General features: G+C 34.2%; 1 protein-coding gene across 5 annotated transcripts in view; it reads right to left on the reverse strand.

Moving 5' to 3' along the window:
- Nucleotides 1-217: 217 nt before the first annotated feature.
- SPATA7 (spermatogenesis associated 7) overlaps nucleotides 218-12,835 on the reverse strand; it is a 60,183-nt gene continuing 47,565 nt past the window's right edge. For all 5 annotated transcript variants that reach the window (XM_023205390.1, XM_023205391.1, XM_023205392.1 and 2 more), the window contains 7 exons: nucleotides 12,276-12,721; nucleotides 11,271-11,337; nucleotides 9,495-9,610; nucleotides 7,752-7,805; nucleotides 5,766-5,843; nucleotides 1,079-1,133; nucleotides 218-840 (listed from right to left, as the gene is read on the reverse strand). In XM_023205390.1, coding sequence (XP_023061158.1) covers nucleotides 256-840; nucleotides 1,079-1,133; nucleotides 5,766-5,843; nucleotides 7,752-7,805; nucleotides 9,495-9,610; nucleotides 11,271-11,337; nucleotides 12,276-12,721 — 1,401 coding nt within the window. In that variant the 3' untranslated portion in view covers nucleotides 218-255. The remainder of the gene's footprint in view (nucleotides 841-1,078; nucleotides 1,134-5,765; nucleotides 5,844-7,751; nucleotides 7,806-9,494; nucleotides 9,611-11,270; nucleotides 11,338-12,275; nucleotides 12,722-12,835) is intronic.

The raw sequence follows: 12,835 nt of genomic DNA on the forward strand, positions 1-12,835 counted from the left end.
ACAGCCCCAGTCACTGCCTTGATTGTGGGGTAGCCTTGTGAGACCCAGGGCAGAGGACCCAACTAAGCTGTGCCTACACTCCTGATCTGCAGAAACTATGGGATAAATAAACGTGTGGCATGGTAGGGCACTAGGTTTCTGGTAACTTATTATTGCAGCACAGAAAACTAACACAGAAATCTTATACACATACTTTAAAAAAGGAAGAAAAGTAATATTGAGTTACTGGCCATTTGAGGTATTTATTAATGAAGATTAAACATCCAAAGGGCAGTCCTCAATGCTCATTTCCATGATTTTAAGAGTTGATAATTCCATGTCATGATTATTATCACCTTCAACACTGGAGAGCTGAACAGAATGGGAGAGTGATGTGTTAAGACTGCATAATCCATTTGAAATCTCAACCTTTTCAGGGTCACTGTCACCTTCAATGACATTCACAGAAGTTTCCTGATCTGTTAAACTGTCTGAAATACTTGGATTATTTTCATCCAAAGTTGAAGGTTCAAGAATCGTTTCATCATTCACCTGCTGAATTATAACCCCTTCTGAATGCTTTGATTTATAAATAGGCATGAAAAATTCAGTTGGTGAAGAGAATATCTCGTTCTCATCTTTTGGTGCAGACGATAACATATCCAAAGCCTTTTGGTATTCTTGACGTTCCTGCTGAATAGTTACTTCACTTTCATGTTTTAATTCATTTGGTTCTGAATTCCTAGCCTTTTCAAAATCAAATAAATTCAACATATCAACATCATTTTGTTTTACCGAGTTTTCCTCCGATGTGCAGCCTAAGTCTACCTTCAGGACATGCAGCAGGTGGCGCATTTTTTCCTAGGATTAAGAAAAGATGAGAATCATTACATTAATTGAGTCAAATTAAATTTTGACTGCAGTGCTGCAAATCTCACAGGATTAATACTTTTCCTTTCACTTCTCCCACCACCACCCTCAAAAAAGTTCAAGGGAAAAAAAAGCACTTGCTTTTAATGTATTGTTTGAAGGTATGAAAAAACCGTAAAATTATTTTTACATTAGAATTTTTCTAATGAAGTTATAGGGAAAGACAAACCTCCTCCAAATGTTTATTTTGTTTTATATGTCGCTCGAACAGTCGTTCTAAAAACCTACAAATGATAAACAAAAATGTTAATGTCTCAAAATCAGAAAATCATCTAAATATAAACTAGCCACATAACACTAAAACTATAAAGGTTGAAAAATGTGTTTTAGATTATTCTTTTTCTCTGTAAAGCTGAAGACTAATGCTTTCCTGTTCTATGTTCTTCCATTGTGCATTTGCTTCACGTTACATATTTCTGAAAGACTGTATGCTACTTTTATTTCTTTGAATAAAATTCTCCTTTTTCTCACCCCACCTCCAAAAAGCTGTTTATCTCACAGACATATGCAAACACCCAAAGCCTCTCTACCCCCATCTTTACACACACACACACACACACAGCCAAACCCTAAAGAAAAGCCTTTTACAGAGATATTTTATAGTCCTTCCTAAATTATACTTTAAAAAAATTCCTATATTAAAGTATAAAACACCAATGAACAAAATGGAAAAGGACACCAAAAAAAAAAAAAAAAAGGAAAAATATTCCAAATTCATGGATTGGAAGAATCAATATTGTTAAAACATCCACACCATCCAAAGCAATCTACAGAGTCAATGCAATCCCTACCAAAATACCAGTGACATTATTCACAGAAATAGAAAAAAAAAAATCCTAAAATATATATGAAACCACAAAAGACCCAGCATAGCCAAAGCTATCCTAAGTAAAAAGAACAAAACTGGTGGGATCATATTACCTGACTTCAAAATATACTACGGAGCTATAGTAACCAAAACAGCATGGTCAGGCATAAAAACAGACACACAGACCAATGGAACAGAATAGAGAACTCAGAAACAAATCCACACACCCACAGCGAACTCATTTTTGACAAAGTTGCCAAGAACATACACTGGGGAAAAGGCAGTCTCTTCAATAAATGGTGATGGGAAAACTGGATACCCATATGCAAAAGAATGAAACTAGACCCCTATCTCTCACCACATACAAAAATCAAATCAAAATAGATGAAAGGCTTAAATATAAGTTCTGAAACTATGGAACTACTAAATGAAAACATTGGGAGAAAATCTCTAGGGACTAGTCTGGCAAAGACTTCTTGAGTAATATCCTACAAGCACAGGCAAAAAAGCAAACATGGACAAATGAGATCATAAGTTAAAAAGCTTCTGCACAGCAAAGGATATAACCAACAAAGTGAAGAAACAATCCACAGAACGGGAGAAAGTATTTGCAAACTACCCCTCTGACAAGGAATTAATAACCAGAATATATAAGGAGCTCAAACAACTATTTACTATTAGGTTTATAGGGAAAAATCTAATAATCCAATCAAAAAAATGGACAAAATATTTGAATAGACAATTCTCAAAAGACATATGAATTGTAAACAGGAATATAAAAAGGTGTTCCACATCACTGATCATCAGAGAAATGCAAATCAAAACTACAATGAGATATCATCTCACTCCAGTTAAAATGGCTTATATGCAAAAACAAGCAATAATAAATGCTGGTGACGATGTGGAGAAAAGGGAATCCTTGCACACTATTAGCAGAATGTAAACTATTAGTTCAACCCCTATGGAGAACAGTTTGGAGGTTCCTCAAAAAACTAGAAATTGAGCTACCATATGCTCCAGCAATCCCAAAAGGAAGGAAGTAAGGATATCGAAGAGATATCTGCATTTTTATGTTTGTTGTAGCACTGTTCACAATAGCTAAGATTTGGAAGCAGCCTAAGTGTCCATTAACAAATGAATGGATAAAAAAAGGTAGGACATATACACCATGGAGTACTATTCAGTCATAAAAAAGTAGGATCCTGTCATCTGCAACAATATGGATGGAAATGGAGATCATTATGTTAAGTGAAATAAGTCTGGCACAGAAAGACAAACATTGCATGCTCCCACTGATTTGTGGGATCTAAAAATCAAAACAATTGAACTCACGGACATAGAGAGTAGAAGGATGGTTAACAGAGGCTGGGAAGGGTAGTGGAGGGCTGCAGGGGAAGAGGGGTAGTTAATGGGTACAAAACATAGAAAGAATCAATAAGACCATTTGATAGCACCACAGGGTAACTACAGTCAAATAATAACTTAATTGTACATTTAAAATAACTTAAAGAATGTAGTCAGATTGTTTGTAACTCAAAGGATAAATGCTTGAGAGGATGGATACCCCATTTTCCGTGACGTCCTTATTTCACAATGCTTGCCTGTATCAAAACATCTCATGGACCCTTATATACACCTATTGTGTACGTCACAAAATTTTAAAAAGTAATGAAAAAATTTAAAAATTCCCACTGATGGTAAATCCACATAATAACTTAAATGTTATCACTTATTAAGTTCCATTAAGTGCTACTGTGCTAGCCATAATAATCATTTTACCTCTAATTCTGATCAATGTAGGGAGGGAAAGATAGTGTAAAAACCATTTTAAAGATGAGAAAGCCACATCTCTAAGATGGTAATTTCCTCTCCCCTGAGGTCAAAAACCATTAGGGGAACTTAACCCACATGTGTCTGGCTCCACAGAATGTCTTCATTCTAAAGCACCATGCTCACCTCTCTATCACAGGAATGTAGCAACAGTTTCTTAAAAAACAACTAATTTCCTTTGTTATCATTTGCTAGCATCAGTGAAGTTATGAGCCAACCTCAGAGTTAGTAGTTCTGAATTATTTCACAATTTTTTTAAAACCCAAGAAATCTGTATTCTACTTTTTACAACTATTGTTAACATTTTAGAATATTCACTACTAGGCATTTTTTCTATTCATTTGTATTTCTTTTTTTTTTTTTTTTTTTTTTTTTGGAGACGGAGTCTTGCTCTGTCGCCCGAGCTGGAGTGCAGTGGCCTGATCTCAGCTCACTGCAAGCTCCGCCTCCCGGGTTTACGCCATTCTCCTGCCTCAGCCTCCGGAGTAGCTGGGACTACAGGCGCCCGCCACCACGCCCGGCTAGTTTTTTGTATTTTTAGTAGAGACGGGGTTTCAGCGCGTTGGCCAGGATGGTCTCAATCTCCTGACCTCGTGATCCGCCCGTCTCGGCCTCCCAAAGTGCTGGGATTACAGGCTTGAGCCACCGCGCCCGGCCTATTCATTTGTATTTCTTTACCAAATTGTAATTAAATGATACATACTATTTGGGTATCTATCTTGTTTTTTTCTTCTATCTTTTTCTTTATTTTTTCTGAGACAGAGTCTCGCTCTGTCGCCCAGGCTGTAATGTCGAGGTGCGATCTCAGCTCACTGCAAGCTCCGCCTCTCGGGTTCATGCCATTCTCCTACCTCAGCCTATAGCTAGGACTACAGGCACCTGCCACCAGGCCTGGCTAAGTTTTTGTGTGTTTTTAATAGAGATGGGGTTTCACCATGTTAGCCAGGATAGCCTCGATCTCCTGACCTCATGATCCACCCGCCTCGGACTCCCAAAGTGCTGGGATTACAGGCATCAGCCACTGCGCCCAGCCCTATTTTGTTTTTTCTAATCAACGACACATATCTTTAACATCTTTCTGTATCTGTAAATTCACTTCAACATCATTTTTAATCCCTAAACAGACCTTACATTTCATATATAGCCCACAGTTTATTCAACCAAACATTTACCATTAAACATTTAGGTTGATTCTGGTTTTTGGTACTTTTATAAAAATGCTGTAATAGTCTTATACTTGATAAAAACAAAATTTTAAGCATAAATACGATTTTGTATGTGTATTTTTTTTCTTGTGGTGGCAAAAACCAACAAAACTTATCATCTTAACCATTAAGTGCACGACTGAGTAGTGTTAAGTAGTGTTAAGATTCATACCGTGATACAGATTGCCAAAACTTTTCATTATGTATCCTGAAACTCTTTACCCATATTATGTGAATATTATTTACCAACTTTTTAAAACGAAAGCGGTCAACAAAATTAATATCAAAAATCTTAGGTCTTTTTCATATGCCTTTTTATGCCAATAATGAAAATGTTTGCTTTAATTTTTTAAAAAACTTGATGTAAAGGATAGAAATAATTTATTAGAAATGTCTACGTTTGGCATATTATTACGACAGAGAAAGCAAGTAGTATACATAATAGGGTCCTAGGTTACATAACATAAAGTAGAGCCCAGTGCTCAAAGAATCTTAGATACATAAATGTTCAAGCTAAATTCAGGACACACAGTTTCCTTAAGCTATGCAATAGCTAATCTGGTTTTGCAAACTTTTCATTTAACTTGCGGCACACAAACCTAGCTCTTAATTTGTTCTCATTTTACTAGATCTAATACTAATAACGGTTGTACCAAAAATGATTGCCTTTGATTCTCATGACAGTTTTAGATAGTAAAATGGAATTATGGAGCTTTGCAAATAAGTGGTAAAGATCTTCCTTCACGAGTCACTTATAATACAAGGGATATAATATTAAAGTGAATAAAAGCTCTATTCTTTAATTCTCCCAAGTGGTGAACTTCCCTTAGAGTATGAATTAAACATTCTTTACAACTTGCTATCAATTACAATAATAAGTTTCCAAGAAAGCAATATATTTTTTCATTTCCTAATATGGGAAAATAACTTTAAAATTTTAACATCATATGAAGAAATATGAAGAATATTTAATGTACTCCTGAATTGCCATAACACAATTTTAAAAAACTAACCTGTTTGAAAATAAACCAAGTTTCAAAATTTCATCTGTTACATCTTCAATGAAACTCAGATACAATAGTTCTTCTTTGCTGTAAAGGGAAGGCAATATACAGCATAAAAATTATTGCTTACTTATTCTGAAAACTAGAAGAAACATTAGTACCTAATTAGAAATATCTATCTCTACCATTACCAATGTACTTCTATCTCATATTACTAAGGGGAATATTACAAAACAAACACGTCTACCTTCTCAAATTATGCAAGGATAAATATTTATTAAAGATAATGACCTAACAGAGTAAAATTTCAAAGATATCTGCAACATCCATAGCAGTAAAAAATAAGCAGAATTAAACAACACAAAAAGAGACCAACGAATGACAAGGGGCAATCAAATGCAATCCACTGGGAACAAGCACTCTCGAGGAATGTTTTAAATTTCCTCTGGCTCCTGACCAGGTCCAGCAGCAGAGGTACAAGCCCCTCCGCAAAGCATTTGCAAGAAGGAAAAGGAAAGTTGTCCAGAGAAGCAGGAGCTTCAACTAAGAAGTCCTCTCCTAGCCCTAGGCCAGCATCTTCTCATCTTAAGGTTGAGAAACTCACTAAGCAGAAAAATTTATTTTTTCTCTCAAAACATTTGGAGACAAAAATCTCAAAGGAAAATTTGTGAACATAAATATTGTGGTAATTTTTAACTACTTGAACACACTTCCCTATTATAACTATATTTTAGTAGCTATTATAAGAAAGTTAGGATATTATTGTATGTTTGGTTTTAATTAGCTGAAATTAGTGAATTAGTATCAAATGTTAAGTAGCAAGTAACTAAATTACTGAATAAGAAAATATAAGGGAAGAGTTAATAAGCAAATCAAATAATAGATCTAAATGTTTAATAAAAAGTTACACTTTCAAACTGATTCATAGGGTCTTGCTTGTTTAAAAACAGCATATTTAAAAATAAGTAAAATTTTATAAATTATTTTCCCTAAAAAAGTAACTTAATTAAAACAACATTAAAATCTACGAGTAAAATATCTGCAAAGAACTGCTGAGATTAGAAACCTCTGGAAAGAGTATCTGAACTACTAAAAGTCTGTATTTCTCTAAAACTCTTCTTTATTATTTTATTATTTTTACTTATAAATAAGAATTATGGATACTAATTATTAAAAAGCATCAGGTATTAGCTTAGGGACAGACTTCTACTGGAGATAAAAACGACGTGATTGACAATTGCTCCAGAAAGTTAAGTTATTATTTCTCAAATAAATTTGAGAAAATTATTCAGGTCATTTTCTCAAATTTAGCATGTATTATATGGTTGATATCCCAAAGCTGGTTGTAAGACAGATTAGTGTTCACAGATGAATGGATAAAGAAAATGTATATATACACCATGAAATACTATTCAGCCATAAAAACAAATAAAATCATGTTATTTGTGGCAACATGGATGGAACACGGATGGATGCTGGTGAAATAAGACAGCAATAGAAAGTTAAACACCGCATGTTCTCACTCATATGTGGAAGCTAAAAACAGTTGATTTCATAGAAGTAGAGGGTAGAACAGAGGATACTGGAGGCTGGGAAGGGTAGACGGGAGTGAGGGACAAGGTGAGATTTGTTACAAGATACAAAATTATAGCTAGATAGGTGGAGTAAGTTCTAGTGTTATATACCACTATAGGATGACTACTATGGTTAACAATAATATATAGTTTCAAATAGCTAGAAGAAGGATACTCAATGTTTCCAACACAAAGAAATGATAAAACCTTTGAGATGATGGATATACTAATTAAACTGTTTTAATCACTGTACAGTGTAAGTATCAAAACATCACTAGGTACTCCACGAATATGTACATTTATTACTTGCCAGTTTTAAAAAAAGAGATTATTGGTCAATCCTGACTTATTTAATAATGGTTTCTATGATTCTTAATTCTTAATTCCACTATGCAAAACGAAGAGGTAAAAAAGCTCTTACTCAGAGTAGATTTTACTAGTTGCAGGGGGCTTCAGGGAATACTGACACACTGCCCTAGAAAGAGGAAGTTAAAGTAGTTGAGCAAAACAATGGTTGGCATACAGTAAGTATTCAGTAACATTGTATATTAGTACAGACTGAATATCCTTCTTGGAACCTAAGTGTTTCAGATTTTGGATTTTGGAATATTTCCATTATATACTTAGTAGTTGAGCATCTCTACTCATTTCCTTTGGGTGTCTCATTTCCTTTGAGCATTTCCTTTGGGTGTCACGTCAGATTTTGGAGTATTGTGACTTATGGATTTTCAAATGTGGGATGTTCAACCTGTAATTACACGTTTCAGCAATTTTTAAAGCACTCTCATATCTATATCTAATTTAATATTCTAAACAACCCAGTCAGGTATGTTGGCTGTGTATTATTTTTACTATTTACTGATGAGTTCACCAAGTGTCAGAAAGGCTAAGAATAACTTTCCAAGGTTAATATTAGTAAGCAGCAAAGACAGGTTTTTAAACTACTCTTCTACTTATAAATTCACAATTCTTTTCAAAACTACACTGTGGCATTTCTCTAGTATAAACAGTGACAATTTGACTAAGGTTAATGTATAGATAATGCTAGATATAGATACATTACTATGAAAGTATTTTTAAAGCTGGTCATCATGATAAATTTTGTTACTCAATTATGTTACCAATAATTAATTTGAAGCTAAATTTTATTCAGGTATACTCAATTATACTATTTTACTTTACTTCTTTTAGAAAGTATTAGAAAAGATAAATATTCCTTTTCTTAAGTCATTCTTAATATTCAATGAAGACTGGCTCAAGAGCAGTTTATATTAATAAATAACAAGTTATATGTGTTGAAACACCAGAAATTTCAAAGACAGAGAAGTTAACAATGAACTCTCCATGGCCTTAGCAGGTGAGATCTCCCTAGCAAAGGCCTGAGGGAGAAGCCAGAGCCTGAGGGCATTGTGTGTACTTTCCTAGTGATCTGCTACATTAACACCTCGTTCTTGCCCTCTTTTTAATCTCTACTCCTTCCTTTCTTCTACCCCCTTCCCCGCCCTGCATTTCATATCCATTCTCTGACACTGGAAATACATTTGACAACTGAAACTATCAAGGCATCTTTTAGGTTTTCTACTACCTGCTAATTAATGTATAATATTCCTTAATTACTCAACATGATGAGTAATTTTTAAAGAGTGGCTCCATTGCAGTGAGCTCAGACCGCACCACTGCACTCCAGCCTGGACAACAGAGAGAGACTCTGTCTCATAAATAAATAAATAAATAAATAGTGTCTTCATATAGCACAGATAGGTCAAGCACTAGCATATATGAATATTCAAAATCACAAATTATGACTTCTCAAATAGTAAAGCTCTTCAGCATTATTTGTGGCATGTAAACTGGTTAGCATCACTGCCAGAGGATCTGTCTTGGGGAAAATTATTTTTTTAATGAATAGTAACAACAAATAATACAAGTTGGTGTGGCTTTTTCCTTTACTAATGAATTAGCAAAATTAACTCATTTAAACTTTTACTAGGCACTAAAATTTGTAAAATTTCCTTGGTAAAACTAAAACTGTTATTGAATTACATCACACCAAAACAGATTACAGCATGCAATTAAATAGTACTTATGCGGCAAACACTATATGTCTGTTATACAAGAAGGCAGTTAAAGACAGTTGAAATTATTTCTCCTGTGAACTGTGTACCTTGGCGAGGAATGCTGAAGAGCATCATCCTTAATCTCATCCCATGTTAAGTCATGCCCTTGTAAAGGTAAAAGGGCTATTTTTTCTTTGGCATCATATGTCACACAGTTAGATGCCTGGGGATGCAATAAAAAAAAATCTTCATTTTTGCTTAAAAATACATTATGAAAGCAGAAATATAAGAAATTTTAAGTGAACAGAGATATCCAATAGATAAAAATTATACAGTATGACAAAGAATATTTTAGAATAATTTTTCTATCCATTCAGCACATTTTTCTTAAAGATAAAATGACTTATTTTTTGTATTTTAATGAGTGGCATTTAAATAATATTAAGAAATTGCCATAAATAAACATATAAAGGGAAAAATGAAGCAAATTTTCAACTTTTAAGTAAATCTGAGGGAACAAAGTCTCATTATTCAGAAATTCAAAAAGCTCATCTGTTTTACATGCCAACATGTCAAATATGTAGAAGCAGTGGTAGCGCTGGCAGCATGAACAATAATATTAACAAACAGAAATAATGGCAGCTTACTTTTATAGACTCCTTACTATGCACCACAAACTGTGCCAAGCATTTACTCACATCGTTAGAGTTAATCTTTACCATGACAATTTATGTTCACTGCTTTACAGTTTTAAAGGTGCTGTTAAAATGTGGATCTATTGCAGTTAATACTCCACTGGCTTCTTCAAGTGAAGTACTGATGGCACTGACTATGGAATATGGGGACACACATTTTCTTGCAGGATTGTAAATAAATATTGTTTCATGTTTATGTAGTTATCTGCAGAGTTAACTCTTTCCCAAAATTTCAAGGTAGTCTATTAAGCCCTAGCCCAGGCTAGGTACTTTGCCTACATCATTTACTCCTCCTAATAATCCTGCAAGTTAAGTACAGTTTTTCTAGATGAGGAAATTCAGCTTTCTAGATGCGGAAATTCAGATGAGGAAATTCATCTCAGAGGATAAGTGATTTGTCCTTGGGCCTTAAGTGGCAGGGCCCTGTGTCAAACAGCATTAATGGCTGAGATGGAAAACGACCACCTTCTACCCATTTTCAGAAGGGAAGGAGTAAGTTGAGTATGATTATATTTTATTCTTCTATCTCTGGATCTGTGTTTGACATTTTAATAGACAAACCATTTTTATAAACAACAAATTTAAGTCAGGACACAAGTGCAAGACTGACACTCCAAAAATAAAACAATTTGTCTCAAAATCAGACTCAAAGTTGCAATATTTTAAAAGAAATGATGCTAAGAATTCAAAATATAAACCCTGTAATAAACAGCTTTATGGTCTAGAAAAAGTAGAGGCAAACATAATAATAGCTACTTATTCTTATAAAATGTATACTTTCCAATCATATAATATGTGGCAATTCTTTACAAAAAAAAAAAAAAAAAGGTATAAAAACTCAACTTCTGCACTACTCTGCTGGCTCCTCTAGTAATCCAGGTCTGCACCTTTGAAAACAATACTTAAGGTATTTTACTGATCCTTCCATCTGTCCAGCCAGCCAACCAATCATCTAGGAAAGATGTTAGTAACAAATGACTTCCCAGATTTGGCAGGATCCACCTGGCCATTCAGAGAGAGCTATAACCATTTGTAAACAGGCAGACCTTCTGTATACTGGCTATATCATGTATGATAAGTGCCACCAACAGATTATTCTTCACAGTCTAAATAGCTGTACATATTCTATTTACAGAAAAATATCTGTAATTCAAATGCAGCAATACTAAAAGGTTTCATACTTATTACCTGCTTTATGTTCATTTCTGATTCTGTCACATTTTTAGTCTCAGCTGTCCCCAACTCAGATTTAAAGCTGTAATAATTTAAAATAAATAATTGTTAATCCTTCAAAATATAAGCACTGTGGTAACAAGGTTTACTGGCTAGAAAAAATAAACTCAAACATAAAAGAATGAGATCCATCTGTTCTTATAAAATACATAATTTTGAATTATTTGATTTTATTTGATAAAATATCTGCAGACTCATCTGATATTACTGTACCTCTTACCTATATCCAAAGAAAAAAAATACTAATCTTAAATTGTTTTCACTTTCTAAAACAACTAAAACCTAGTGCCGGTTAAATTGTTTATGTAATACTAGAAAAACAATCATAATACAAATCTGCTAAATCTCAAAACTTGACAAGATTTGTTTTTTCTTCAGTCATTTGGCAAACTTTTATTGAACATTCACCTTGTGCCAGGCACTATTGTATTTGAAAACATTATTGAGGCAAATTATACTTAATTTCCAGAAATTATCCCAATTTAAAATTATTCTTGGCAGTTGTTGCTATGAAGACTGGCCTGAATATCTGTAGGGAACGGAGCAGAGGGGTAGATGGATAAAGGGTTAGTTTCTTTCCCTCTATAGCCCATATTTTCGTCACTTTTAACATGAATCAATATGCATATTTACACAATGCTGTCTGATGACATATTTTAAGAATTCTCTGAAAGTATAATATTTAAAAACATACACAATTCTTGAACCATGCTTGAAACAATAAAATATGTAATTCATACTTATAAGGCACTTGACCAGTTTAATATTTTTTTGCTATTTTTCAGCAATTACTTTGATAGTTCTAGTGACACACAGAAAAGGAAAAGTCACATTCATCTCATTCCAATCCAAAGGGCACTATCAGATCTTAAGGCTGGCAGCAGCAAACAAGGAATATTAATTCATTAATTTTCATTTAATTTCCTGAAGGATTTACTATTGGTTGTTGATGTGTCATACCTTAATTCAGTTTGGGTTTCAGCTTCTATCCGTTGATCTGTAAAATCCTTTTTTCTTTTGGCAGGTGTATAATAGCGATACTGTGACAGGAAAGATTTTGCTTCTGTTTTTAAAGTGCGGGGAGTGAATGGCAATTGTTTGTTAGAAAAGAGTTCAGCATGTTTATCCAAAAGATCCCCACTGGGTGCTTTCGAAATGACTAACTGAAACCGGTGGGAATTTGGGAATGTGCTTCTGGGCCTTCTGCCATACAGGGTTCCAGAGCCCGGTTTCCGGGGCCCGGAGGCTGCATAATCCACACTGGACAGGGAGGAACTGGAGTTCTTCTCAGGACCATTTGTGATGACTTTATCGGGTTTATGTAGGCTTAGTGCCCTTGCAAAGGATGAAAATCCATTCATTTCTTCTTTTAACATGTCATCCTCAATTTGTGGTTCACCTAAGGGCTAAGAACATTTGACATGACAGTCATCAACTGCATTACAAATTCATGTAACTGGGGATTTTGAGATTATACATTAAAAAAATGATAGCCTCAAGGATTTACAAAATTAACTGAT

Source organism: Piliocolobus tephrosceles, chromosome 6, assembly GCF_002776525.5.
Source record: "Piliocolobus tephrosceles isolate RC106 chromosome 6, ASM277652v3, whole genome shotgun sequence".
In the NCBI taxonomy this organism is placed as follows: Eukaryota; Metazoa; Chordata; class Mammalia; order Primates; family Cercopithecidae; genus Piliocolobus; species Piliocolobus tephrosceles.